At 40.5% G+C, this 11922-nt stretch overlaps 2 protein-coding genes across 6 annotated transcripts; both read right to left on the reverse strand.

The window, feature by feature from the left end:
• Positions 1-3: 3 nt before the first annotated feature.
• LOC138198894 (vacuolar protein sorting-associated protein 4B-like) lies at positions 4-6305 on the reverse strand. The gene is made up of 11 exons (XM_069150630.1): positions 5853-6305; positions 4612-4723; positions 4351-4501; positions 3897-3955; positions 3685-3804; positions 3439-3595; positions 3188-3336; positions 2697-2778; positions 2355-2574; positions 1111-1251; positions 4-1024 (listed from the first exon to the last, which is right to left on the reverse strand). Exons 1-11 carry the CDS (start codon positions 5871-5873, stop codon positions 923-925), a joined length of 1314 nt encoding a protein of 437 aa, XP_069006731.1. The 5' UTR covers positions 5874-6305; the 3' UTR covers positions 4-922.
• Positions 6306-6408: 103 nt separating this feature from the next.
• ankrd29 (ankyrin repeat domain 29) lies at positions 6409-11460 on the reverse strand. Of its 5 annotated transcripts, XM_069150633.1 has the most exons (10): positions 11274-11460; positions 10452-10562; positions 10054-10152; positions 8918-9016; positions 8602-8700; positions 8113-8211; positions 7893-7991; positions 7488-7583; positions 6927-7025; positions 6409-6835 (listed from the first exon to the last, which is right to left on the reverse strand). In XM_069150633.1, exons 1-10 carry the CDS (start codon positions 11283-11285, stop codon positions 6752-6754), a joined length of 897 nt encoding a protein of 298 aa, XP_069006734.1. In that variant the 5' UTR covers positions 11286-11460; the 3' UTR covers positions 6409-6751. The 5 variants fall into 5 exon arrangements, with proteins under 5 accessions (XP_069006734.1, XP_069006737.1, XP_069006735.1 ...); XM_069150636.1 differs by lacking the exon at positions 10452-10562; XM_069150634.1 differs by lacking the exon at positions 11274-11460 and having other exon boundaries at positions 7941-7991; positions 10452-11266.
• Positions 11461-11922: the final 462 nt, after the last annotated feature.

The following is an 11922-nucleotide window of genomic DNA, read 5'->3' on the forward strand; positions in this document are numbered from 1 at the left end:
TTATTTAACCCTGAGACTTTTGTTCACAGAACATATCAAGTAGTAGAAGAAAAGTACAAATGACCTTTGTTTATTATTTATGTAACCTCTGCAAACCCCAATAGAAATTCTTAAATACATTTCAAACCCAAAGGCAACACAGTTTGATGTATAAATAACTAAGAACATAACTTACTACCAAGGTTTGACAGTGGAGTCTATTTTGAAGATACAGTCAGGTGTTGACATGATTTAATAAGACAGGATTGAAATAAAATTAGCAGAAAATGTGCAAAGGCATGATAACTCACTGGGAACTATATCAGAATTTAGAAACATTTCCAAAAGCATCATTGTGAAAATACCAGTATAAAATTATTTACATGTTTAAAAGAGTATTCCTAAATTTTAAAGTGAATTATCATTTTTAAAAGCAAACCATGAACCTAGTTGTGTTGAGAGCAGTATAATCCGCAGTCGACTACAATCAGAGCTATGTGGTGCTGGAGAGGTGCTTGGATCTACCCTCTTTAGGCACTGTATTAACTATATATCCTTCTTTAAAACGTAACCGTGATGCATTTAATTAAAACAAATAAAGACTATATCACTTTGGTTTGAGATATTCAAAATAAAAGCAACAAGTAAAAGAAACACAAACAAGCCTTAACAATACAGATGTAACCATGAGCCTCAGAGGACTGATGATTAATAGTACTGGAACACATTTAGTTGATTAGTAAGTTGATAAAATAAAGTAATCAATCAGCATTTTGATAGTTGAATCAATTCTTTTAGTCAACTCTCAGACTAAAAAGAACGAACCTTTGGGCTGCAGTTGCCTCTTTTTGACACTTAATACACCAAAAGATAAATCCAAATCATAACTGAGTGAGAATAACTGCTACCTGCAGTCCTGTTTATGAGTGGGGTGTGAGTGTGATTAGCCCTCCTGACCAAAATCTTCAGTAAACTTCTTCAGCTTGTCCAGGTCCTGCTCGTTCACTGTCGGCTTGGTGCTTGTTAGCGACCTCAGCATGTCAGCCTGTACGGAGAATAGTAGGCAGGTCAGAATAGATCCCGATCACTGTGTTTATCAATAATACCGATCAACACGGAGTCTGTTGTTACCATGGATACGACTGGCTCAAGAAGTTTCTCCCCAGGGACGTCCATCCACGTCATCTCTATGGCGTTGGGATCTCCCGGTGAGCACGGAGTCAGCAGGTCTTCCACCACCACATTGGGATCGTGCCACGACGACCCACGGACCTTAAATAGATCGACAGAAGTTAGGACACAGCAAAGGAAACGCCAAATAGATTCCTGACTCCTCGTCTGGGTGAAACCAGTTTAAGGTGAGACGTATACAGTTATTATCTACATTAGCCACACTGGTTTTACTGTACGGGTTAGTTTTATCTTGCAATAACTGATTTTCTTTTAACCTTGTGGGCAGCCGAAACGAGCTGGAGACACCAAATTGACATTCTTTATTCTCACATTTCAAGTGGATATGGCAAACTTGTTACCATGTTGTTAGCTGAAATATACATCCAACTTTACAAAGCAAATATATCATTCATTTTGAGTCAGGGTTTCTGCCTTCGAGGTGAATGTAGGTCACTCTCCTTTTCCACCTCCAGAGGTACATTTCTGGCTCTCAAGACAATAAATGCTCTATTTTGTTAAACAGTTAGTTGCTAACTGTGTTGGGAGACTGCTGTTTGAAGCGGAGTAGGTAGTGTTCAGTGTGTTTCGAAGAGGTCACTGCTGTGGAAAAACAACAACGCTATGAGGGTGGCGAACCAAAAAAAGTTGTGAAACCAAAATAGTGAGCTTAAAGACATTAAAACGCACCAGAGAGGGTAACCTGAGCGTAGTCTATGAAATATGACATCATATTAGTCTTATTTTTGCAGTCAGAAATCAAATGGCAACCCACCATGACGTCACCCACTGGTGAACGGCCGTTTTGAAACTGCACCCCAGACATGTCCCCGGCATGTCCCCAAACATACCTCTCTTTGAGACCTAATATCTTATTCATGAAATAATTATTTTCACAAAGACCACCAGAACACTGAACAGAAGGAGTGAAGTTAGTTCATGACAACATAATGACTTTTGGAGAAAAAAAATGATTGACTTTTAATTTTAGGAGAAGAGTTAAATGGGAGCCTATTTGAGCCAGAGGTTTTTTTTTGTAGCGAGCCCCTAGAGGCTGTAAGAAGTATTGCACTGTAAGGCACTCCCACATTGGCTTCACTTTTGAGACCCACAGACAATGTCAATTTTTATATACAGTCTCTGTTAGAAATAGGACCGGTAGGATGAAAAGCACAGGTGAAGTTCACAGTCACTGTGGTTTTTACCTTCTTAAAGTGAGAGGCAGACTGAACCCTCCTGACAGGCTGCATGAGGGCGTCCCTGACGATTACACTGATGTCAGCTCCAGAGTAACCCTCCGTCTTTTTGCCCAGGTCCATGAAGTCCGTCTCCGTCAGGCCGTTGGGGGTGGAGCCCAGATGCAGTTTGAACATGAAGGAGCGGGCGTGCTCCTCCGGCAGAGGAATGTAGATTCGCTTCTCAAACCTAAGATACAGACAAAAGGTTCATTTAGCCATGATGAAGAATTTAACCTTTTAGTGTCTGATTGTTTTCCCTTATGACCAGATTTGGATGACGATGAGAAGTGATTGGGTACATAAGCTAACCTTCTCCTGATAGCTGAGTCCAACGTCCAAGGTATATTTGTTGCTCCCAGGACCAGGATTCCCTCATTATCATTTCCAACACCTGAGAGGAGAACAGAGCTGCAGCAATTAGTCAACTAATTGTTCAACTGAAAATTAATATGCAACTATTATGACAATCGATTCATATTTTTAAGCATATAGTTTCTGGTTCCTGTGTCTCAGTTTGCTGCCTTTCTTTGTCATATCTCACAGCAAACTGAACACTTTTAGAGTTTTGGGATGTCGATCACATAAAACAAGCAATGTTCACATGGGACTTTGGGCTGCGGAGAATTATAACTGACATGTTTCACTGTTTTCTGACATTTTATAAACAAAATGATTAACTGAGAAAACAATCAGCAGATTAATCGGTAATAAAAGCTGTTAGTCGCAGCCCCAGAGGAGAATGACTTTTCTTTTCTTTGTAGGCCTTATCTCAGACTTTCAGGTTGTCTCCTCTTGCTCACCCTGCATCTGGACGAGAAACTCCGTCTTTATTCTGCGCGCTGCCTCGCTTTCGTTTTCGCTCCTGGAGCCACAGAGGGAGTCGATCTCGTCGATGAAAATGATCGACGGCTTGTGCTCTCGCGCTAAACTGAACAGGTTCTTCACCAACCTGGAGACAAACAGAGGTGGAGAGACATGTTGTTTTTTTTCTTCTGATAGGCAGGTTCTCATATCCAAGGCTTTATCATGCTGTAAAGAACAATTGCCTCACTTTTCACTTTCCCCCAGCCACTTGGACACGAGGTCAGAGGAGGAGATGGAGAAGAAGGTGGAGTTGTTGGCTTCTGTGGCCACCGCCTTGGCCAGGTATGATTTTCCTGTTCCTGGAGGGCCAAATAGAAGGATCCCTCTCCAAGGAGTCCGCTTTCCTACACAAATAGATGAAGCAGTTTTTTTTTAAAAAAACACCCACACATTCACATTCATTTAATAAGGTGTAAAACTCTCTTTTCAGTACCTGTGAACAGATGAGGGAACTTGATGGGCAGGATAACAGCTTCTTTTAAGGCTTCTTTGGCTCCTTCAAGTCCAGCTACATCGTCCCACTTTATGTTTGGCTTTTCCATAACAATGGCACCTGTAAGAGAGGGGAGTTTCATAAACACTTTATAGATCAGAGCAATTATCATTTTATGAAATGTAATTAAAGTCTGTAACAGTGTAGCTCACCTGAGAGTTGATTTTGGAACTTTTTCTTCTCCGGGTCATCCCCTTCATCACTTTCACTCCTAAAACAAAACAAAAACAGCACACATTGAGATTTGTTTGTATTTTATTCCGTCGTGGAACTATGGATTCTTAGAAAAGTCCTGACAAAAACTTAAATTTATTAAGTGTAACTCAGAGGCACCTATTTTAACCACACACAAACATAATGGTAGACCGTGCAGGCGCAGACTATGTGTGTTCAAGCAACAGATACAACGTGATTGTTTCCTTCCTTACATATTCCAATAATAAAACATGAACCACAATTACATTTTAGGAGGAAAATTTGGTGAAAATGTCCTTAATAATAAACTGCTTATAATCTCATCATAAACAATTAAATGTAAATAACTCAGAACAGTGACTGTCAATAGTTACCACAGCAACTCATTTCATATTTATTGGTCAGTCTCACCCTTTGTCTCCAGACTGGGACTCTTTGACAGGTTTGGCCGGAGGACTCGCCTCCTTCTTCTTCAGATATTCCTTCAGCTGCTCGGCTCTGTCCAGGTAGTCGGCACACTTGGCCCTGATGCTCTGCTTGGCTCGATCGCCCTTGGCCTCATCTGCACCAATAACAACACACACTTAGTCACTTAGGTCATGGTGCTGTGTAGAATAGGGGTCAATGTATCACCGCAAGAATTAAATAACTGGTACGAATCAAGTTCCTCACACTTGACAACATGCAGGAAGTACTGGACTGCATGCTGATAACACCTGAGGGCCTCTTCATAGTTTTTGGCCTTGTCTTCTTCTGAAGCTTTGCTCACCAAATCTATAGCTTTCTGAGAACAAACATGGAAGAGAAGGATCAACAGAACAACTTTATATGAGGCATACTTTAAAGGGCTTATTAATGGCAATTAATGGATTTATTAATGGCTAGTAAATCAACACTTCGGGATTGGTTAGATGCGTATAATACAAACATTTCTTGTGTTTTCCAGGTTGTGATAAATCCTTTCGGATGGTGTTTATGCTTCCTGTTTGGTAATAGTCAAGTTTTATAAGCAGGTACCCGATAAGTAATGCTAAGTTAAACTACTAAAACAGCCTTTAGCCTAATTAGAAACACCAAAGTACCAAAAGTAAAGGTACTGATTCTGCCTCTGACTGATTATTGTTATTGCTGTTATGATATTATCACTAATGATTTGGGGATTTCTATATGATTGGTGCACCATCATAAAACAAGTGATATGATTACACATTTGGAGAATTTACTACCGTGGTTCCCAAGCTTGGGGTCGGACCTCTTTTGAAGGGTCACAAAAAGGGTCTGTTTTTGATAAGTATTGGCTACTTTTACCTTATATACAACTATATACTGTTGTTGTTGTTTTGTTTTTTTTGTAAACAGTCACAACACAAAGAAATTGGGAACCACTGGGTTATTATTTAACAAAGTGTTGTGTATTTTATAAATCAGATAAAACAGAAACTGTCAAATAAATGTAAAAAGTACAGCACTGCCCTCTGAATTGTTGAAAAGTCAGCAAAAAAATAGCAAAGAAAATTGAAATACTAAAGTAAGGTCCATCAAAGTTATATTTAAGTGCAGTACTTGAGTAAATGTACTTCGTTACTTTCCATTGCCATAAAACTGTTAACAGCTAGAAAAGACATGTTTCAAAGCCTACCAACCTAACTGTTGATATTATAACTCTTAACTGATCCATAAAGCATTTATAATGATTTAATAACCGTTAATGAGGCCATTAGTTGTTCGTTTTACACCCTTTATATTTCATTTTGAAGTACAGAAGTTTACTTTGGCGTACATTTTGTCACTTAATTAGCCATTTTAAAATAATGAAAAGCTACCAGTTTGCTGCTTTAATAGAAAGCCGAATAAAAATGTGTTGACACGGTCTTATGTAAGCAGGTAGCTCGCTGAGCAAAAGTGACACTCACCTGTAAATTACCGCCGGCCATTACGTGTTGTTATGTTGGTCAACTTCAGACAGGATACTAAACCGGATTTTTTTTTTTTGTAAACGTTACCTGCTACATTAGTTTTATTGTCGGACAACTAAAATCGCAAAACATCCCAAAGTTTTTTCTTCCGCATCCACAACAGCTCGACTGTCACTTCCGCGGTGGTCACGTGACGCGATGTTCTTGTCATTTGTAAACTTGATATTTAATTCACACTTTTTAAAAGGAATATAATCAATCAAAGTCAGCACAGAGATGACAATATTGATAATTAATTATTATTACAAATTTAAAAACAACACGTAAGTTACATGACTCGATCACGGTACGGGTGAGTTACAGGTGTACACTAATACTGACCTCTAGTGAATATTCGCCTTTATAACTCAGAAATCATATTGTTCACTGCATTATGTTATCTTATTGTTTTATTATTAAGACTGCCTATTTTCCCCATTGCAAAACCAAATTTTTCAAAATAAAATGCCATTATCATCATAAACATGCACATAGACACTCCTGCATTAATAAATAAACGTACACTTTATTTTATTTATTAAAAAGGCAAATAAACAGTGTGCAAAATATCTAGAAATCTTACAACACCTGGGGTAAACAAAATAAATCCATAAACTGTAGAACAACAGCATAAAGGAGATGATGCACATGGCAGACAAATGTGTTTTATGTTACTTTATATTTAGTCCAGGTTTGTTCAGCATATGATAGATTCATTTCAGTCACAATCAAAAGCAAGCACCGGGTACAGAACATATAGTAGTTGAGTAGATTTGACACTGTTGTTGTATTTTTTCCCTCGATACGCATCATCAGTGTGGTACAGGCAGGAATAAAGGCAGGAGCCTGGGTTGTCATCAGCTGTCTCCGTTTAAGATTTTTGGACGTAAAAGCTTTAGGATGCGATCGCTCTTTGTAAGATCTGCAGGAAGTTCATTATTCTGCAAAACACAAGAAAAACGTCCTGAGTCGCAGTTGTCGACTCATGTTCTGTCTGGTTTTTGTGTCATATTTCAATTCAATGTGACTTACCGTGTTGGGTAGTGCGGGGTCTGCATTGGCCCCAAGCAGCAGCAGAACAACTCGAAGATTTCCACCCATAACAGCAGCATGAAGGGCAGTAGAGCCATTCTGGAGACATGGCATAAGTGTTTAATATAAGTATTACTTGCTCTTTGATAGTATTAAAGAAATGTTTTGACATTCATTCACTTTCTTGCCGAGTGATAGATTAAAAGATTAATATCGCTCTCATATCTGCAAACAAAATAATAAGCTAGAGCCAGCAGTCGGTTAGCTTAGTTTAGCACAAAGACTGGAAACAGGGGGAAAACACTCGATTGGCTCTGGCCACAGGTAGCAAAATCCACTTACACCAGACTATCGCTCACAGGTTCAGTTTTCTTCACTGTGATTACAATGTGGAAACACTGTTCACATTAAAGTTTGCTCAGCCACTCTGACAGACAGACCAATCAGCTACCAACATTTTTTTCTGGTCCTACAATGTTTACGATGCAACGACTGGAAATGATTCCCTACGAAATATGCACATTTCCCAAAGGGCATAACGTCTATGGCAGCAGGTTTTACCTTGAGAAGGCCAAGTGAAGGAGAAAACTTGAGGAGTTCCTCGATGACGCTGCTGTGTCCTTTCATAGCTGCTTTGAATAACGCAGTTGATCCATCCTTGAACGACAGCAGAGAAAGCATACAATTATTTAAAAAAGATCTCCAGGCCAGGTGCACTTACTTCCTCTGAGGCTTTTGACTACATCACATGGTTCTCATCAGCAGGAGTGTGAGGCTCTCCTTACCAATGTTACTTTTTTCACTCAGAAAATATACGTAAAAATGGGAGCCTGTTTGTCTGATGTCATGCTTTCCGAGGCTTTGTGGCCTAGTTGGTGACAGCTGGACTGAATAGTACCAGTCAATAATAATAATCCCTTCATTTACACTTTTATGTGCTTCAATAGTCCCAAAAGATCAATGTACTTGTCTGTCAGCATCCCGATCTGCACCGCGCAAGAGCAGCACCCTCACCACCTCACTGTGACCCATCTGAGCTGCCATCCACAGGGGGGCAGTGCCATCCTGGAGAGCACATGGACGAGGAAGGGGTTTCAGAGAAAGAGGACATAAGAGGGAGGAGGTGACGAGAAAGAGGGGTAGTAGAACTGATGCAGACGTGAGAGGAGACGGACGAGGACATTACCTCCCTCGCTTGGTTAACCTTGGCACCTGACGACAGCAGCTGACGAATCACAGTCACGTGACCCTCCTGGGCAGCGAGGAACAGGGAGGTGGCCCCATCCTGAAATATAAAGGAATCATCTCATACACAGGGTAATACTTTTGTGTGGTACATAGAGTGCTAAAAAAAAACCTCAGAAAAGCTTCCAAGTAGGCAAAAAAAATGAAATTAGTAAGATATATTACTCCTATTTATAAATGCACTCTTGTGCACTCGGCTTGTTTTGCCCGGCCTAAAGACGCACACTAATCTGGCCCAATGTGATTCACGTGTGACTCAGCAGTCTGCAGAAACCTGAGAGGCTGGATTCCAGCTTCTGGGACATTGTGTGCGACTAACCATCATTTTCGTGCCAGACAATGAGGCCTAGCACAGCACCATGAAGGGGCACAAAGAGTGAGAGAATACAGGCCTAAAGAGGCTGGAAATGTGGATTGAAAAGGAGCTCACATTCAGCTGGTCGTGAACATTGGCTCCATTCTTCAACAGGGTGTCCACCACCTTGGAGTGACCGTACTGAGAGGCGACAGTGAGGGCTGTGCCACCGTCCTGCCACAAAAACACGAGACAGCTCACAAGAATGACAAAGTAGCAAGTCACCACAACAGCTGGAGGTCACCACTGTGAGCTGCAGAGAAAACCTGTTTAAAGAGGTGGAAGTCAGCAGCACACTTTGTCTCTTTATTTCCATATGATGCATTCTGAATGATAACATTCTCCATCACACCCAGTGTTATAAAGGCTGTCATTGTGCCCTGCAACATACCTTTGTCTGGAATTCAGTGGAGGCACCGAATTCAAAGAGGAGCTTGACAACGTCATGGTATCCCTGCTGGGAGGCGAAGAACAGAGCGGTAGAACCGGTCTGGAAAGGACCATAAAAATCAACACTGCTGTTTAATACAATGACCCTTTTAGGTCAACACAACATTTCTCCATATTCAAACTGAGGAACAGAATAAATGTAAGTGTCTAAGTTGAATATGGTGGATTTAATGTTCTAACCATGTTCCCCAGAAGGTTGCTATTCTCAAACTCAAGCTGTGACATGTGTACTGATGTGTTTTCTTACAGCAAAACAACTTTTCATACATTAAATTAGCATTAAAGACTATTATTTAAAGAAATAGTTGGACGTGTTGTGAAATATGCCTAATCTGCTTTTGTTACAGAGACTTGAATAAGAAAATGTATGCCTCTCTCATGTCTGTGTGCCTTTTTAATTTAAAGCTACAGCCAAAAGACAGTCAGCTTAGGTTAGCACAAAGACAGGAAACATGAATACATAATTCATACAAAAACTTAAGTATAAAACGGACAGTTTATGATGGGGATGTATGCCTGTCTATTGCAACTTCCTGGAGTCACCAATGGTAGCCACCAGCTTAGCTTAGTTTAGCACATTGGCTGGACAAAGAGGGGCAAAGCTAGCCTGGCACTGCCTGCAGGTAAGAAACATCCACAAATGAACACCTCTAAAGCTCACAAATTAATAATTATATCACATATGTTTAATCCTGACCTAGTCTGACTCTGCCAGACGATTACTCACAGCTTCAGTTTTAATCACTGTGATTATAGTATGATGCAATGACTGGAAACACAGAGGCTGGAAAAAGGGAGGAACAGTGTTGCTGGTAGGTAAAGACAAATCTACCTATTAACACCTTGAAAACTCACAAATGAACACATTATATATTTGTTTAATCATGTTGAAAACCAAAATGTAAAAGCAAAAATTTTTAAGGGGTTGGTGCCAGATGATTTCCAGGCTGAGTACAGTGACTTCCTGGGGTCTCTGATTGACTTCCTGGGGTCTCTGATTGACTTCCTGGGGTCTCTGACAGACTCCAGATGCAGTTTGTAGTTCAGAAAAGTCATCAGGTTATTTTCCCAGCATACCTCTCTCTGGTAGTTGATCTCAGCTCCTTGCATGATAAGTTCTTTGACACACTCATAATGGCCGCTGTATGACGCCACCATCAGCGCTGTTGTTCCATACTGAAAAGAAGCATCCCATTAATAAATCAGCAGCATGTTCGTTTTATTAGGAGGAGTTGATGAAAGTTGCTTTAAATCTGATGATGAAACCACTGAATTCTGATTTCAATCTTAAGATGTGAAACTCCCAACCTTTATTATGATGGAGAAAATGATATATACATGGATGTGAAATCGTAATGGTGCACACACGAACTCATGCACCACAGAGGTAAGGCTTGAAGCTCTCTGTGTCCCTACCACAGGTGGGTTATGGTTAAAGCGTGCAGCTGAGCAGCCAGGACATGCAGCGTCCGTACACTGTCTCTGCAGTCAGCGTCCACACGCCCGCTGTTGAGCAGCAGCTGAAGCAGAGCCAAGTTCCCCTTCCTCGCTGCCCAAAAAACAGCATTAGACAGGGGTGTTTCCTTCTGGAGGGTAAATACACACAACAAACACTGACCTGAAACCACCATTATAGAATTACACACACTGGCAGCAGACAGTAACAACAACAGTAGAGTGTATTCAGGTGTCACTAAGTACAGAGGTACACGGGCTAATGTTTCTGTACATGGATGACAGGTGAGTCACCAATCAGGTGTGCAAAAGGATCAATAACACACACACACACACACACACACACACACACACACACACACACACACACACACACACACACACACACACATATAGTTACTACTTGCCCAAACAAGTTTAAACCAAAATTTCACTCTCATCTGTGATGACTCATTGATGAATTATGTTGACATTGTTGACCTCCAAAGTAGCACAAGACTCCATAATGTGCATTAACAGATTTATGTCCCCACAACATGCATAAAACCAGAACACAGACACACGCACACATATTCACGTGCACACGACCACAAGCCAATTGATACCGTTATACCCACATACTGTACGCGCACGCACCTGCACACAGAGCGAGACTGTATGGCATTCAAATCCAGCCAGACAAACGTCTGCTAAGCTTTAACAGTTCAATACGCCACGTCGTTAAATAAACCCTAGAAATGAATAAGTGCACACTTTAAGAGGAGGCAGGTGTGATCTGTTTTTTTCATGGAGGCCCTCTGTAGCTGCGTGCTGAGAATGATTGATGGAGAAAGCTGGTTTACCTTGAAAGACATCCTGCAGACTTCATTCGTGACTCATGGCTCCTCCTGCGCACTCATTCATTAGCCGGTGGTTTTGAGCGCCACTCTCCTGTTTTGTCGCACTGTGTTTGGGTGTTGGCGGCGCCTGTTCGTGGACATAATAACAGGCAGCTGAGCTCACCCTCTGCAGTGAGCACTGCGCCGAGTTACACGGCGGGCCACCAGGGGGCGCTGCTAAACACACTTTTCTGTTCCGGCGAAGCCATAGACTCTATTTGTAGTCTAATATATAGTCTAAAATATATATAGTCTGAAATATATATAGTCTATAGTCTAGTCTAAAAGGGGTGAAGTAGAGACAGTACTGTACCCGTTAATAAAGACATACACTGAATTTAAATATAATATAAAATTATCTTTACAAACATGTGTGTAAGATATTTATATGCATGATTGTATTACTGTAAATATATATGTTTGACGGCCACAATCTAAGTAAATATGTATATTAACTCAAGTGCTATACTTCAGTATAATTTTGAGGTATTTTTGAATTTTATTTAAAAAAAAAATTATTTTGACTTCGTATACGCATTTCTGAGGAAAATATTTAGTTTGACTCCAGCACATTATTTTTTATATCTGTAGTTGAAAGCTATTTTTAACAATA

Source organism: Embiotoca jacksoni, unplaced genomic scaffold, assembly GCF_022577435.1.
Source record: "Embiotoca jacksoni isolate LCO1_2020_lvr unplaced genomic scaffold, fEmbJac1.0.p SCAF_16, whole genome shotgun sequence".
Classification (NCBI taxonomy): domain Eukaryota; kingdom Metazoa; phylum Chordata; class Actinopteri; family Embiotocidae; genus Embiotoca; species Embiotoca jacksoni.